Raw genomic sequence first — 16,693 nt, forward strand, 5'->3', positions numbered from 1 at the left:
TTCGTCTTCTTCATCCTCATCAACCTCAACCTCGATACAATCATCATCTTCAGATGCCGGCCTAAACTGAAACGGCTGAGAAGAGAATCTAGGCCCACAGTTGACAGGCTGAGAAGAGAGGGTTTGGGTAAAGTTGACAGGCTGAGAAGAGAGGGTTTGGGTAAAGTGGACAGGCTGAGAAGAGAATGTATTTGGAAGAATTGGATTATCTTGGGAGTTAGAGTCTTTTTGAGAATTCATAAGATCAACAAAATATGTATGTGGATTACGAATAAGGCTTCTAGGATCCATTGGTTGTTTTAGTGAAAGCTGATGTTAAAAGAAAAGGGTTTGTATAGAAAAAGTTAATGGTTTATGTTAGTGCTAACATGGAGGGTTTATATTGAGCTCAAGTGGTTTTGGGTTTTCAAATTTATGGTTGTAAATTAACTACAACAACCACAAATTTATTACATTAAAACAACCTACTCGACAAGTATCTCTCTAATCAAGTACTATTCGTATTTAAGAACTCCAACAAACAAAAAAGCAATCATCAATGTCCTGACTTGACTATTACCTAATCTAACACTAATTCATCCCAACACACAATCGCAAACAATAACTATCAACAACATATGAAAGCTGTCGTACCATACCTTTTCAAATAAGAGAATCCAAAACGCTGCAGTCCGCTTCATGAATAATCATTCCAAATGATCTCCATTTGACCTCGCACAAACATGTAAAAATAGTCAATATAAATCACATAAACAGAAACAAAAACATTGTACTCTTAACAAGAACAACAGAATAATCTCATAATAAAAAGCAAACCTCTGGTGGTTTCGAGAGGAGCTTAAAGAGCCCCACGAAGTTTCACCTTTTGCAACCTCTCCATGTTTACACTCTTTGGCTGCTCTAATGGCAATCCAAGAGCCTGTGCACAAATCAGCTGAAACTAGAAAGAGAAAACATCATCAGAAGCAGGGTTAGTAGTATAACTTGGTAAATCTCAAAATTCATGTAAAAGAAGAAAGAGAGATGAACATAGTTAATCAGTTAACTTACATAAGCCACAATGATGGTCGTCGGTTTTTCAACTCCTAAGAGGAAAATAAAAAAGCCATATCAACAGTTATTTCACTATATCAAAAAAGAGAGTAAATATGGGAGAGATTAGGAAAACAAACAAAGAGAAGACTCCACTCTTTCTCAACCATCACCGAGAGATCTTAGTCCCAGAAACCACAAAAGGTCTTGCGCTTTGGCAAGTCATCATCTCCATTGATGCCTTTATCTGCTAGTCAAGAGACAAATCCTTGAGGCTGATGCAACAAAAAAGAAAAGAAAACATGCATACCAAAAGTTAGCTAGAGACAAGAGATAAGAAACAAAATAACAAGACATATATATAATAAGCAAGTCTAAGCTCATGGCTGCAAACTTACTTGTCCCTTCATATTGCTGCTAGTTGTGATCCATCCTTTGACAAAGCTTGCTGTTCGGGAGTAATTCCAAAAGAAGACCTGCAACAAAGAGAGAGAGAGTGAGACCCCCCCAAAAAAGAAAAGAAGTCGTTAAAATCAAACAGAGAGTGACAAGAATGAATAAAAACCCAAGAAGATCTTAGTGCCCTCCTCCTCAATCAAACCATCAGGGAGAGATCTTAGTATCCTCCTCAATCGCCGATCGATCAATACTACAGTTATCCTCCGCAATCAATCAATCTGGATTTACAAAAAAATATAATAATAGAAATATGAGTAAATATAAGGAATTCGAGTGAATGAAAAAAAAACCCTATGTAATAGAAATCAATTTAGAGATCAAACCCTAGAAGAAGTTGAGATTTCAGAGACGAAAGCCATGCTTCCAAAAAGCACCTGCGAGAGACAGAAGGAGAAGAAGAAGAAGAAGAAACAAGTTAGTAAAAAAAAAAACAGAGGAAGCAACACGATAAATCAATCACCGAAAGATCAAAGCCAAATCCTAGAAGAGGAACTCACCTAGAGGCCGTGTGAGCGACAATCAGATTAAACTTGCTTTAAAAAACCTGCAACAAGAGACGACGAAGAAACAAAACAAAAAAATCAGAGACGCGACGCGTTAAGAAAAAGAATAACAGAGCGATGCAATTGGATTGAGAGAGAGAGAGAACAAACCCTAGAAGGATAGGAACGAAACCCTTAAGAATGAAGAAGATCACTTGGGCAGACTGCTTAATCCAATTGATAACTCGATTCTTCTCTCTTTCTTCTTTTCCCGATTACATATGAATCGCCATTTCTTTCGCCGGAGTTCTCGAGAGAGAAGAGAGAGAGACTTTGGGGAAGAAAAGAAAAGAAAATGAGTAAAAAATAAAAAAAAAACGCTTTTATATTTAACAAACACCCATTCACAAGTCGCCACGTAGCGTTCTTCAAGTGTTGCTCAAACTCCTTCCCAGGGTATCGATTCTTCGATAATGGACCCATTTTTGGGTTGTTTAATATTATTTTGGGGCCCAAATAGTGGAGTAACTTTGTGAGTACTCCCCACTAATCATGCTCTTAGCCATTCTGTTCCCTGTCTCTTCCTCCTCTCTTTTGACACATCACATCATCATCACATCATCATTCAACATCAATCATCATCATATGCATACACATACATCGGTGTTCTTCCGATCGAGTTAATTAGTTATGGCTTCCTCGAATAGACACTGGCCAAGCATGTTCAAGTCCAAACCTCATCCTCATCAATGGCAACACGACATCAACTCTCCTCTTTTGCCTTCTGCTTCCCACCGATCTTCTCCCTTCTCTTCAGGTCCTTCAACTTTTTTGTTTAATATATTTTTACCAATTGAAAACTAAATTTTGTTCTAAAGAGTTCTTATCTGATGAGATGTGATTTGTTTACGGTTTGTCAAAAAAAAAAAAAAAAAAAAGGGTGTGAGGTGGAGAGGAGTCCAGAGCCAAAACCGAGATGGAATCCGAAGCCAGAGCAGATTCGGATACTTGAAGCAATCTTCAACTCAGGGATGGTGAATCCGCCGAGAGAGGAGATCAGGAGGATTAGGGCTCAGCTTCAAGAATACGGCCAGGTCGGTGACGCTAACGTCTTCTACTGGTTCCAAAACCGCAAGTCCCGTAGTAAACACAAACTCCGCCTCCTCCACAACCACTCTAAACATTTTCTCCCTCAATCGCAACCCCAGCCACAACCACAACAGCAACCTCTTTCCTCAGCAAACTCGGCTTCCTCTTCCTCTTCCTCCTCTTCTTCCTCCTCCAAATCCACCAAACCTCGCAAAAACAAGAACAAGAACAACACTAACCTCTCTCTGGGTAGTAGTCAAATGATGGGGACGATGTTACCACCAGAAGCGGCCTTTCTCTTTCCGGTTTCCACCGTCGGAGGGTTTGAAGGTATCACCGTCTCATCCCAATTAGGGTTTCTCTCCGGTGATATGATCGAGCAACAAAAACCGGCTCCAACTATGGGGCCATGTACCGGACTCCTGCTGAGTGAGATCATGAACGGTAGTGTAAGTTATGGAACTCATCATCAACAACACTTGAGTGAGAAAGAAGATGAAGAAATGAGGATGAAGATGTTGCAGCAGCCACAGCCTCAGATTTGTTACGCTACTACTAGTCAACAAATAACCTGTTACAACAACAACAATAACATCATGCTTCATGTTCCTCCCACTACTTCTACTACTACTACTATTACTACTTCGCACTCTCTCGCTACTGTCCCATCAACTTCGGATCAGCTTCAAGTTCAAGGTATGATGATATCTAAAGTCATCTATCTTTTTTTAGTCATTACTTATATATGTTTATTTTTTACTCAACAGTATAGATATTAATTGTGTGTCAACAATGGAAGGGACACATTGATCAGGATCAATCTTTTAAAGGACCTTAATTCGTGTTTATAATAATATGTAGATGATTATTAAGTTGTATATATACCATCTCTCTCTCTCTCTCTCTTTCTTGAAAATAGACTGTTTGAGGTTTACATGGTTGTTTTGTAGAGATAGTTTTAATATGTACTAGTTATTATACTAACATGAAATAATGGGATAACCACGGCTAAATCGAATGCAGCGGGCGCGAGAATAAGGGTGTTCATAAATGAAATGGAGCTTGAAGTGACCCCAGGACCGTTCAATGTGAGAGATGCATTCGGGGAAGAAGTTGTGCTCATTAATTCTGCGGGTCAGCCCATTGTCACCGATGAATATGGCGTCGCTCTTCAACCTCTTCAACACGGAGCGTCATACTATCTGGTTTGTTTCCTCTCTATATTCCTTAATTAGTTATAGTACTAATTAATATCTGTATTCACTTCACTATAGCTAGATACTACTATATACGTTAATAAGCTTTAGTAGAACGAATACTTAATTAATGGCTATACAATATTGGTTTATAGAGTAGTTTATTTCTTCATTGGGATCAAAAATGGATAAATGCATGCGAGAGACATGTTGTTTGGCTCTGGTCAACATTGTTGACTCAATCTAATTTAATTACACACACACACCTTGCGCTTTAGAGCATTCATTGGTTTTTATTTTTCTTTTTTTGGCCTTCGTGTTTTTTGACTTTTGTAGTATAAATTCTAATAGTACAACATTTCGGAGGATGTGCCTGCATGTGTGTGTATATAAATTATTTATGTGATTAATTTCGAGGTCTCTTTTCTGCTTTTGCAGATCTAGTCGTGTGGGAGATTTGAGTTTGAAGAAGAAATTAAGACCTGTCTCTTTCTTTCACCATCTCTCGTACGTAGGCTTAAATGTTTAGATTTTATATAAGATATGGGTTTCAGTTACCTACTGTGATGGTGTGATGTATGAGTTTCGGACAACATTCACAAAACTCTCTCGTTAGATTGTTGACCAATATTATATGCTGTGTGTTTCATTAATTCTTATTTCATAATTCTATAATGTTTGTGTTTCCTCATCTGAATTTTTTAGTATATTTGCAACTGTTTAAGTTTAACAATGCGCTAATATGGGGATGAGTAATATAGAAGCTTCACATCACCCAGTGTGAAAGTAAACTAGGTCATGCGTTATGTTTAATGTTTAGACTGTGATGTAAGGTTTTACTTGCGGGAAGTAGGGAACTTTGACTTCAGTTCACTGAGGTGATATTTCACTTTAATCCCGGGGATTAAATATGGAAATACATATCACTGTCCGTACGTCCGTACAATCAAACATTATGGGCAGTCCGTATGGGCAGTCCGTACAGTTAGATGCCTTACAAGGCCAGTCCATGAAGAACAACAACTCCTAACGGTCACAAAGCTTCAAGATCCTTCTCAAAGATCCGTTGGCGAGTTGGTGCAAGTGGGAGGTCAAACAAAGATCACATGTAACATCTAAGTAATGTCGCTTTCACCTTGTGTATGTGTGTATAGCATCTTAGGTAGGATATTCTTTTTGTATATGCCTATATTTAGATTGTAACCATGAACTAAATAAAGTAAGAAGTTGAATCTCTTCTTCTACACTTTCTCTTACACGCTTTACACTCTCTCTCTCTCTCGCTTCAAATCTCTATTCACTTGTGTTCATTACATCACACTCACACTTCATATACTCTAAAACTTACATGGTATCAGAGCCTAACAGCTCCTGATCCTAAATCCCACACCCACCAAACACTTCCGCTTCAAATCTCTTGTTCTAACTCTTTTTGTTTCGACTTAGAAAGTCTCCCTTCTTTAACCGTTGGTCATTAGCTTTAACCAAAGGTTACTTCGACATGGAAGGCTCTAAGACCTTGATTGCTCCAGTTACTCTCAAGGGAGAGAACTATTTGGTGTGGGCAAGAACCACAAAAACGGCACTATGTGGCCGAGGGTTATGGGCCCACATTACCTCTAGTGAAGCTCCAAAGGAGACTACAACCGAAGATGACAAAGACAGTGTCTCTGAGGCTGAAGATAAGTGGTTTCAAGAAGACCAAAGTGTTTTAGCCATCATTCAGAACTCGCTTGATGCTTCAATACTCGAGGCCTACTCCTATTGTGAAACGGCCAAAGATCTATGGGACACATTACAAAATGTGTTCGGAAATATTACAAACGTCAACCGCATCTTTGAAGTCAAGCGAGCCATCAACAACCTCAGCCAATAAGATATGGAGTTCACTAAGAATTTTGGAAAGTTTAGATCTCTTTGGGCTGAACTAGAGATGCTTAGGCCGGCGACTATTGACCCGGTTGTTCTAAACGAGAGGTGCGAACAAGACAAAGTGTTCGGTCTACTCTTAACTCTCAATCCATCTTACAATGACCTCATCAAGCATATATTGAGGTCAGACAAGCTCCCAAGTCTTGATGATGTGTGTAATCAGATACAAAAAGAACATGGCTCTATTGGACTATTTGGAAGCAAAGGAGAGCTTGTGACGGCCAACAAGGTGGAAATGGCCACAGCAAACAAAGGCTACTACAAGCATGATGACAAGAACCCACCTGTTTGTGACCATTGCAAGAAGATTGGCCATTTCAAGAGTTGGTGTTGGATCCTTCACCCTCATCTCCGTGCCAACCGACCCATAAACAACCGGGGAGGACCACCGCGAGCTCACCAAGCTGCTATGTTGGGAGAAGCAACAACCTCCGAGCTGAACCATCAAGTCTCCGGAGGAAATGGAACCGCCTTAACTGCTTCCTCCGACCTGGTGAGGAGATCAGACCTTGATGCACTCATCAAAGCCCTCAAGGAGGCCTCCGGTAACTCTTATCTTGCTTTAAAACCAACAAAACCTCTTATTGTTGATTCTGGTGCATCACATCATATGACTAGTGATTCTAAGTTGATTAGTGAAATTAAACCTGCCATAGGAAATGTGATTATAGCTAATGGTGAAAAATTTCCAGTTGAAGGAATAGGCAACTTGAAATTATTTGATAAAGTGTCTAAAGCATTTTACATGCCTAGTTTCACATCTAATTTGTTATCAGTTAAGAAAGCTACCACTGATTTAAATTGCTATGCAATATTTGGTCCTAATGATGTTCATTTTCAGGATATTAAGACAAGTAAAGTGCTAGGCCAAGGAGTCTCTAAGGATGATCTCTATGTGCTTGAGGACATGAACCTATCTTCTTTTTCTTCATGTTTTAATTCAGTGGCTGATAAGATTAATAGCTCTACTTGGCATGCTAGACTAGGACATCCTCATACTCGTGCACTAGAACTTATTTTTCCAAGTATTTCTTTTAAGAATGATGAATGTGAAGCTTGTATTCTTGGTAAACATTGCAAATCTGTCTTTCCTAAGTCTCTTACTATTTATGAAAATTGTTTTGGTCTAGTCCATTCTGATGTATGGACTTCACCATGTTTATCAAGAGAAAATCAAAAGTATTTTGTTACCTTTATTGATGAGAAATCTAAGTATACTTGGTTAACTCTCCTTCCATCTAAAGATAGGGTCCTAGAAGCCTTTATTAGTTTTTAAAACTATGTGACTAACCATTATAATGAAAAAATTAAGATTCTAAGATCAGATAACGGTGGTGAATACACAAGTCATGCCTTTAAACAACATCTCACCAAACATGGCATCATCCATCAAACAAGCTGCCCATACACTCCTCAACAAAATGGTGTAGTTGAACGAAAGAACAAACATCTCATGGAGGTTGCTAGGTCCATGATGCAGCACACCAACGTTCCAAGGCGTTTTTGGAGTGACGCGGTCTTAGCCGCATGTTACCTAATCAACCGCACTCCCACAAGAATTTTACAAGACATTTCCCCATTTAAGGTACTAAATAAAGAGAACCCTATTATTGATCACTTACGTGTATTTGGGTGCATTGGCTTTGTTTTGAAACCAGGTGAGTTGTGAGACAAGCTTGATGCCAAGAGCACCAAGAGTATGTTTCTTGGCTACTCCACCACACAAAAAGGCTACAAATGTTATGAACCTGAAACGAGAAGAGTATTGGTGTCCCGTGATGTCAAGTTCATTGAATCTCGAGGATATCATGACAAAAAGAATTGGGAGGAACTCAAAGACTTACCTACATCTCCATCCGATCGAGCAAGGAACCTTCGCATTATTCTAGAAAGGCTGGGAAACACAAACGATCGGGACAACCAAAGCTCAACCGGGCCAAACCTACCAGGAGACACCACTCCTCTCGGTGACCTAGACCCTAATGAGCCAAACGAAGTCGAAGCTCCTCCCACTCAAGTTACACCGTCCGGTGACAATGAGGAAGATTTACACCAAACTGATATTGTGCAACCGGACGAGACAATGAGTGCTGTTGAGGATGAGGAACATGATCATGAAGATGTCATTCCACTACGGCGCAGCACACGACTCAAGTTTGACCCATCCAACTGGAAGAACACACGTGTGTATTACAACAATGTTGCGGTTGCTCATCCAATTCAAGTTGTATGCACTCGCTCACTTTCCTGTGGAACACCAAGTCTTCCTTGGCCAAATTGACAAGCATTGGGTACCACAAACCTATGATGAAGCCAAGAAGCACAAGGTGTGGCGTGATGCAGTAAGCACCGAGAGAACGGCCATGGAACAAAATCATACATGGGACGAGGCAGATTTACCAAAAGGCAAGAAGGCAGTCACCTCTCGATGGATCTTTACTAGTAAATACAAGAGTGATGGGGAGATTGAACGCTATAAGGCAAGATTGGTCGCACAAGGCTTTACACAAACATATGGGGAGGATTATCTTGATATGTTTGCTCCGGTTGCGAAACTTCACACGGTTCGAGTTGTTCTCTCATTAACTACCAATTTGGATTGGGAATTGTGGCAAATGGACGTTAAGAATGCGTTCTTGCAAGGTGAGCTTAAAGATGAAGTATACACGAGACCACCACCAGGTTTAGAAGACACCATTGGTCCAGGAAAGGTACTCAAACTGAACAAAGCAATTTATGGCCTAAAACAGTCTCCAAGAGCATGGTACCATAAGTTAAGCACCACACTACTTGGAAGAGGCTTTCTCAAATCAGAAGCTGATCACACCCTCTTCACATTACCAAGCGACAAAGGTATTGTAGTCATTCTAGTATATGTTGATGATATCATCATATCTGGAAGTGACAAGGTAGGAATTAAAGAGACTAAAGACTTTCTCAAATCAGTTTTTGATATCAAAGATCTAGGAGAACTCAAATATTTTCTTGGTATAGAAGTCTATAGGTCTAATGAGGGTTTATTTCTATCACAAAAAAAATATGCCCTAGATTTATTGAGTGATGCAGGTAAACTAGGCTCAAAAGCAGTGTCAACACCACTTGAGGAAAACTATAAGGCAGGAGGAAAGGGGGAGCTTGATGCAGCTCCATTTGAAGATGTCAAGCAATATCGCTGTCTAGTAGGTAAGCTCGTATACCTTACAATTACACGACCTTACATTTGTTTTGCTGTGAACCAGGCGAGCCAACACATGCAAAACCCAACCGTTCATCACTAGAACATGGTGAACCGAATACTCAAGTATATCAAGGGATCGCCGGGACAAGGTATTTGGATGGGTTGCAACAAGAACACTGAACTCGTTGGGTATTGCGATGCGGATTATGCTGGAGATCGTGAAGATCGTCGCTCTACCACTGGATACTGCATGTTCCTAGGTGGTAACTTGGTCACATGGAAGAGCAAGAAGCAGAAGGTGGTCTCTCTATAGAGTGATGAATCGGAGTATAGAGCTATGAGGAAACTTACAACCGAGTTGATGTGGCTCAAAGCTCTTCTTAAGGACCTTGGAGTTGAGTCACCTAAACCTGTCACCATGCATTGTGACAATAAAGCCGCCATTCACATTGCTACTAACTCAGTGTTTCACAAGAGAACCAAACACATTGAAGTTGATTGTCATAAAGTTCGAGAACAAATCAAGCTCGGAGTTGTCCTACCATGTCATACCGAAAGTTCTAAACAGTTGGCCGATGTACTCACCAAAGCAGCTAGTCCACAAGTATGTGAGTACATTCACACCAAACTTGACCTTAGAGACCTCACTTGGCCATGAGTGCACAACATGGCACCTACACTCTTTTTCCCTTACATATAGTTTTTCCCAAAGGGTTTTCTATACTAAGTTTTTTTTTAATGAGGTGGGTGTTCATGAGTCCAAGCTTGGTCAATGCTCATATCAAGCTTGAGGGGGAGTATGAAAACACATATCACTGTCCGTACGTCCGTACGTCCGTAGAACCAAACATTATGGGCCGTCCGTACAGTTAGAGGCCTTACAAGGCCAGTCCATGAAGAACAACAACTCCTAACGGTCACAAAGCTTCAAGATCCTTCTCATAGATCCGTTGGCGAGTTGGTGCAAGTGGGAGGTCAAACAAAGATCACATGTGACATCTAAGTAATATCGCTGTCACCTTGTGTATGTGTGTATAGCATCTTAGGTAGGATATTCTCTTTGTATATGTCTATATTTAGATTGTAACCATGAACTAAATAAAGTAAGAAGTTGAATTTCTTCTTCTACACTTTTTCTTACACGTTTTACACTCTCTCTCTAGCTTCAAATCTCTATTCACTTGTGTTCATTACATCACACTCACACTTCATATACTCTAAAACTTACATTAAAAACGTTACACTAATTAATATGTAATATAGTATTTTACACAATAACTAGTATAAGTGTTTCAGCCATTTTATAAAAAAAAGTTTAAAAATATATTAGAAATATCAAATATGTATTACCTTATTTTGTTTTATTTTAATACGTAGGAAACGTTTTGAGATTAAAGATGATTTCATTTAAAAATAAAAATAAAAAATGTGTGGAAGTGATGTTATTACAATGACAATCGTTTCAGTTATTTCAGATAGAATTAGTACTTGCATGATGCTTTGAAATGCATATGTAATCAAATTCTAAAAAGAAACATTAAATATTTATTAGTTGAATTTTTATTTTGTTAAAGACGTAGTTGATATTCACAGCCACGCTATCAATCTTTTCTTCCACTTGTAGTTCAGGGTTTCTATCAGTTAGGTGGTTATGTATTCAAGTAATTAGCTTTATGAGATATGATTATCCAAGTAATTTTTAAAAGGTTATAAGCATTTTATCAATATAATTAATCTAATTATCCAAATAAATAAATTATAGGTTATATGCGTTTATCAATAGAACTAACATTAACCAAAAATAAAATAAAAAGTTTAATCACTATAACTGTATTTAGCTGTCCACACCTAAGATATAAATGTGAACATATTACATCATAAGAAAACAATTTTTTGTTTTTTTTTTGTTACAAAGGAATAAGTAACGTATCAGAGTTAGGAAACAGAGTTTTTGAAAGTCAATTGATATGATCCTTTGCTTTATAGTTTTAACAATAAGAATAGAATTCATGATATTACTGCTACGTTATGGAGTATATTTAGTTAAAGAGAATAAAATGTGAGTAAAATAATTGTAGTTGAATGCAAAGGAGGTCTAGCAAGGTAGGACTAGGGGCTTTGTTAGATCAAATCAGATGTCAAAAGGGCATAATGAAAATGTAATATCAAATCACACAAATGTTTCTCAATAAAAAACATGGTCCTACAGTTCTACTTTCTACTGTTTAACTGTTTCCTTCATCTTGTCGCTTTGACGTTATCTGTACCCGTATGCTTATTATTATTTTCTTTTAGATCTACGAAACAACATTTATATTCATAACTAAAATCAGAAACTTGAAAGTACTGCATGATTAATTTATCACCGCAATATCATGAATCAACTATATTATTTCACATATGTTCAATTTTATAATTTACCACAATGCAACATACCTATTAACAATTTATATAAAAAAACAGTCATATCTATTATAACTGAATACTCGTATTTTAGACTTTTAGTGCATAGCACAACACGACACCTTATTATTTTATCGTTCTACAACATTTCTACAAAATTAGGAATAATTTATCATTTTCTTTGGACATTTGATTGTCCGTACGGAAAATTGATTTGTCCACTGTCCACGCTGCCGTGTGCACTTAATTATTTCCCGAAGTGACAAAACTAAACCATTAACTATGTATAATTAAAAACCAAAAAAAATCTATGTATAGTAATAACACTGGGGGTTAAAAAGCTATGTATAGTAACATAATAATATCATAACGGAACCAAATCTATATTGTTGTGTTTAAAAAGGAACTATTGGCCTTTTTCTAAATTAAAGTAGAAAATTACGATCGCAATTTAGAAGTTGTCATGAATTTTAAATGAGATTAAGGAGTGTAAATAGAAATCTATGAAGTGACAAGAAAGAAAAAAAATAGAAAGCTAAGAAAGAGAAACAAAAAAATAGGTTCAGAAGAGTGTTGACCAGAGGAACTGTGGATTCACCAACAAGTGGGACAAACTTTCTCTTACGTCCAAAACTGACACAACAGTATCTTAACTCTTTCTCCTCATCATGAATCATATTCATATGACACGCACTCCATGTTCACTCTCTCCTCTCTCTCAGTTTGCTGTTAAATTTTCTATTCTTTTTTCTCCTTCTTGCAAGTATAGCCTATTAATATGTTGAACTGATAAATCTACAATGATTTAGATCTCTTGTAATGCAAGCGCAATGTTGCGAATGATAAGGATAAGTGGATAACATTTACGAATCTATAACTAGAGCTCATGTTGCAGTATCTTGTAGCCTCGTAGAGTAAGAATATCATGATTAAAGAAAAAAACAGGTTTACCATTAAGTTGTAATAAATGTGAGGTCCTTTTAATTCAATGTATTGATTTTTTTTCTGGACAAAGAGTATGTATTGTTTCTAAAGTAAATTTTTATACTGTATATGTGGATTTGGGACTACTATGTGAATTTGGACAGGGCCAATCTTAAAGAATCAATTGAATTTAGAGGAAACAAGTTAAAGATTTTAACTTGTGATATTTTTTTTTTCACAAAAATCCATCATTAACCATACACATTTTACTAACCAATTTTCTTTTACTTTTTCAATATATTTTTCTTCAAATTATATATTTTTAAAAGTGCGACGGTTTCACCTCGTTAGCCTCAAAATCATTCTAGAATTTTGATACGATAATACAATATTCACAAGTAAAACACTAGACTACAAAATCTAATAATGTATGGTTTGAACATATTAAAAATATAACTAAACATTTTTGGTGTATGCATTCACTGAAAGTGGTTTGAACATAATTAAAGTAAGCAACATTTGGTGAAAATCATGGGCTACATTACTCAAACAAAAAAACTTTGACTAATAAAAATTAGATGAATAGTACTAAATCTTGTAACCAAGTTCCTAAATACACCGTAGCTTGTTAAAAGTGACAAAATTAGAAGAAAACTTTAGAAATTGCTATTTTATGTAAAAATTATTCAAAGAACCAAATAGATCAAAAAGTTTAAATAAGAAAAAAAAAAAGTTAAGTAAAGAATTGGTTTACTCAAATTTTGATGAAATTACGTTAGCTATGTATTTTCTGTAGTTAAATGATACATTGTAGAGAAAATTTAAGCAAAGATCATCACACAAGGTCACAAAGATTATAGCTAGCTAGTATTATTTGCGAGATCATCTTGAATTATATATTTAGATTATCCCAAAATTAATATGACCAGTAAAATAGAGGACAATCCTTGATTCTCTGAATCCTCTTCTGAAATTCAGCATTCGTAAGCATTGGTCTCTTCTCCAATTTACAAAACGTCAAAAGAAAAAAGAAAAATAGAAACCCACAAAAAGAAAAATAACAAAAACCATCTGCAGATATTGGATTTTTTCTCTGTCTTCCAAAGTTCTTGGAACGTCATAAACACGACCAAAAGGGTATTAACGAGATATGGGAGCATATAAAGCTGAAGATGATTACGATTACCTCTTCAAGGTTGTCTTAACGGGAGATTCGGGTGTCGGAAAATCAAATCTGCTATCTCGATTCACCAAAAACGACTTTAGCCACGACTCACGCTCGACCATCGGTGTAGAGTTCGCTACACGTAGCATCCAAGTCGACGACAAGATTGTCAAAGCTCAAATATGGGACACTGCTGGCCAAGAAAGGTACTCATTTATAGGTGAAGTTATAAACCAAACTGAATCAGAATACTAATGCGTATAGAAAGATCTGTTATTATCTAAAACTGACGGTCATTTAGTGTACCGAACCTAATCAACCAAAATTTTACAGTATAAAATATCTATAGACGTACGTATATAGTAATGCTACAAATATCATTTTTTAAAGTGCATATGTTATATAATGTTATAAATACTGTATTAAGTTAAAAAAAAAAATAATTATCTTTGAAAACCAAAGTCACATGTAACCCACAAGTAGTTTTGTTTAATTTTATAAAACCAAGACATGAAAAAACCCATACTAAAATGGGATTCTCCACCTCTAATAACAATTTCTCGTCACCTTTTTGCTCGATTATGTTTTTTCATTTATCATAGTGAGCATTTGCAATTAGGTATCGAGCCATCACGAGCGCTTATTACCGAGGAGCCGTTGGTGCGTTACTAGTCTACGACGTGACAAGGCACGTGACATTCGAGAACGTTGAGAGATGGTTAAAGGAGCTAAGGGACCAAACGGACGCAAACACTGTGATTATGCTCGTAGGTAACAAAGCTGATTTGTGTCACCTTCGAGCCATCTCAACGGAAGAAGGGAAAGACTTTGCGGAGAGAGAGAACACTTTCTTCATGGAGACTTCGGCACTCGAAGCTATAAATGTCGAAAACGCTTTCACGGAGGTTCTCACTCAGATTTACAGAGTCGTTAGCAAGAAGGCTCTTGATGCTGGAGATGATCCAACCACTGCTTTGCCTAAAGGACAGATGATTAACGTTGGAAGCCGAGATGATGTTTCAGCCGTCAAGAAATCGGGTTGCTGCTCGACATAGCAGAAATGAGCTTTTCCTATTTTTTTCTTTATCTCTTTCGGTGTAAATTGTAATGGTAAGGTTACAAGATCGATTTAAATGTGACAAAAAAAAATGAGAACTCTTCAAATATCATGTAACGTAAATACACCAATTGTTTGTAGCATATAACAATGTCATTGAGAAGAAGGCTGCAAAAATCAGAGGGCCAAAACTTCAGAGTTCATTTATCATAAAGCCCATCAGATAATATATAAAAAAGAAGACTAATCATTATGGCTGAGTTTATAATATAACCATCAGAAGTCAGAACCGGTCCTTTTCACTTGAATTTGTATGCCCAGGCATGGAATGTGGCGCCCTAGACTTAAGGTTCAATCTCACTGGCTCCACGACGCTATCTAAGCATTGCATCATCTGTTGGTTACTTGGTTTACAAATGGTACATCTATATAGATGGCACTAAATGGTAATTTCGTATTTTCATACTTCTTATGTTAATTGTACTTATTTTATATATTTTTTTTTTTTGACAATCTTTTTTTTTTTTGACAATCACTTATTTTATACTATTTTTTTATCTAACTTGGTCACACCAAAGCCAAAATTAGTCTCAACAAATTCAAAGAGTATGATGATAATAAAGACAATTTCTTGGATGAATGATTAAAAAGTCCCACGAGAGGTTCTGATTACAGACAACGACAGATCTTTATCCATTTTGGTAAAGTATCAACACTATCTTCACATCGATTTGTCACGTCTCTATTACCAACGTCGACGTCAAGAATCAACACGTTCGCAGGTCCCTAAAAAGCAGACCGACATGGTGGAGATATAAAGAACCGAACCGTCCGGTATGCCCGGTTCAACCATTATAAATTGGTTATACAGTACTACTAATTTTGTAATATCATGAAACAAATTTTGGGATGGATTCTTTCTTTCTTTTTTTGTCGTCAAATATAAAAAAGATTGCTTTTGAGATGGATTCTGGGGTTCCCGTTAAGGTTCTATCACGGGTTGGGCTTTGGGATGTCTATTACATACACTGATACACAACACATGAGCAAATATGATTTTGGCCGGGTTGCATAATTTTTAGATAAATTATAACTTTAAAAACGAAAATGTCTTTATAGATGGATACACACGAACACTTAAATCTGGTGAAGTTACATGTTATTTTCTCCACTAAAATTTAAAGTAATGAATAAAAAAAAAATGTTGGAGAAAATTTTTTTTGGATCGTAACAAACACAATAAGAGACCGACATTATGATGTTTAAGTTAAGTTCGATACGAGGTAGTTCGCTAAGATTCACATAATGATAGAATTTAGACCTTATAAGTTTCCTATGGTTTTTTTTTTTTTTTTTTGCTATACTAGTAGTATTATACAGACTAGGATTCAGATCCCCCGCGATGTCGCGGAGGAGTATTTTAGAAAAAAATAATAATTTAAATTTAAAATTTAAAACTATACATTATGAAATTATTTGAATGTAATAGAATAGTTTGAATACATAAACTATTACTAAAAACACAATCACCAAAATGAAAACATATAACAAAAAATATTACGTAGAATAAACGCAACTTTGCAAAACATATTGTTTAAAATATTATAAATATAAGATATTTTTATGAAAAATTATGGTAAAGAGCTACAACTAAAAAAATCATTATGACGAAGTGATCCTTGCTGAGAATATTGAAGTAATGGTTATAATGAGTAATGTAATTTTCTATTAAATACCTATAATTAAAAATATATTTAATAATGAGTGAAACAATAT

General features: G+C 36.5%; 2 protein-coding genes and 1 long non-coding RNA gene across 4 annotated transcripts; 2 read left to right on the plus strand and 1 right to left on the minus strand.

Annotated features, from left to right (window-relative positions):
• Window positions 1–1,043: 1,043 nt before the first annotated feature.
• Window positions 1,044–2,280, minus strand: LOC147940768 (uncharacterized). Of its 2 annotated transcripts, XR_015562833.1 has the most exons (7): window positions 2,145–2,280; window positions 1,989–2,035; window positions 1,815–1,865; window positions 1,598–1,709; window positions 1,431–1,508; window positions 1,189–1,307; window positions 1,044–1,085 (listed from the first exon to the last, which is right to left on the minus strand). It is a non-coding gene; the product is annotated as an uncharacterized LOC147940768 (long non-coding RNA). The 2 variants fall into 2 exon arrangements; XR_015562832.1 differs by lacking the exon at window positions 1,044–1,085 and having other exon boundaries at window positions 1,168–1,307.
• A 257-nt stretch (window positions 2,281–2,537) lies between these two features.
• Window positions 2,538–4,949, plus strand: LOC104704221 (WUSCHEL-related homeobox 9-like). Its single transcript, XM_087460251.1, has 4 exons — window positions 2,538–2,790; window positions 2,913–3,758; window positions 4,086–4,267; window positions 4,697–4,949. The coding sequence occupies exons 1-4, from the start codon at window positions 2,664–2,666 to the stop codon at window positions 4,700–4,702; spliced, it is 1,161 nt and encodes a 386-aa protein (XP_087316377.1). The 5' UTR covers window positions 2,538–2,663; the 3' UTR covers window positions 4,703–4,949.
• An 8,757-nt stretch (window positions 4,950–13,706) lies between these two features.
• On the plus strand, window positions 13,707–15,131 carry LOC104700044 (ras-related protein RABA1h-like). The gene is made up of 2 exons (XM_010415490.2): window positions 13,707–14,066; window positions 14,480–15,131. The coding sequence occupies exons 1-2, from the start codon at window positions 13,846–13,848 to the stop codon at window positions 14,913–14,915; spliced, it is 657 nt and encodes a 218-aa protein (XP_010413792.1). The 5' UTR covers window positions 13,707–13,845; the 3' UTR covers window positions 14,916–15,131.
• The last annotated feature ends 1,562 nt before the right edge of the window (window positions 15,132–16,693 follow it).

The sequence above is a fragment of the Camelina sativa genome, chromosome 7, assembly GCF_030686135.1.
Source record: "Camelina sativa cultivar CO46 ecotype springtype chromosome 7, ASM3068613v1".
Taxonomy (NCBI): Eukaryota; Viridiplantae; Streptophyta; class Magnoliopsida; order Brassicales; family Brassicaceae; genus Camelina; species Camelina sativa.

What these genes read in the sequence shown, in the direction of transcription:
- LOC104704221 (XM_087460251.1), top strand. Translation starts at nt 2,664, where the DNA reads ATGGCTTCCTCGAATAGACACTGGCCAAGCATGTTCAAGTCCAAACCT. An exon ending in ATCTTCTCCCTTCTCTTCAG is followed by an intron (nt 2,791 to 2,912) that starts GTCCTTCAACTT and finishes AAAAAAAAAAAG; the next exon opens with GGTGTGAGGTGGAGAGGAGT. An exon ending in GGATCAGCTTCAAGTTCAAG is followed by an intron (nt 3,759 to 4,085) that starts GTATGATGATAT and finishes AATCGAATGCAG; the next exon opens with CGGGCGCGAGAATAAGGGTG.
- LOC104700044 (XM_010415490.2), top strand. Translation starts at nt 13,846, where the DNA reads ATGGGAGCATATAAAGCTGAAGATGATTACGATTACCTCTTCAAGGTT. An exon ending in GACACTGCTGGCCAAGAAAG is followed by an intron (nt 14,067 to 14,479) that starts GTACTCATTTAT and finishes ATTTGCAATTAG; the next exon opens with GTATCGAGCCATCACGAGCG.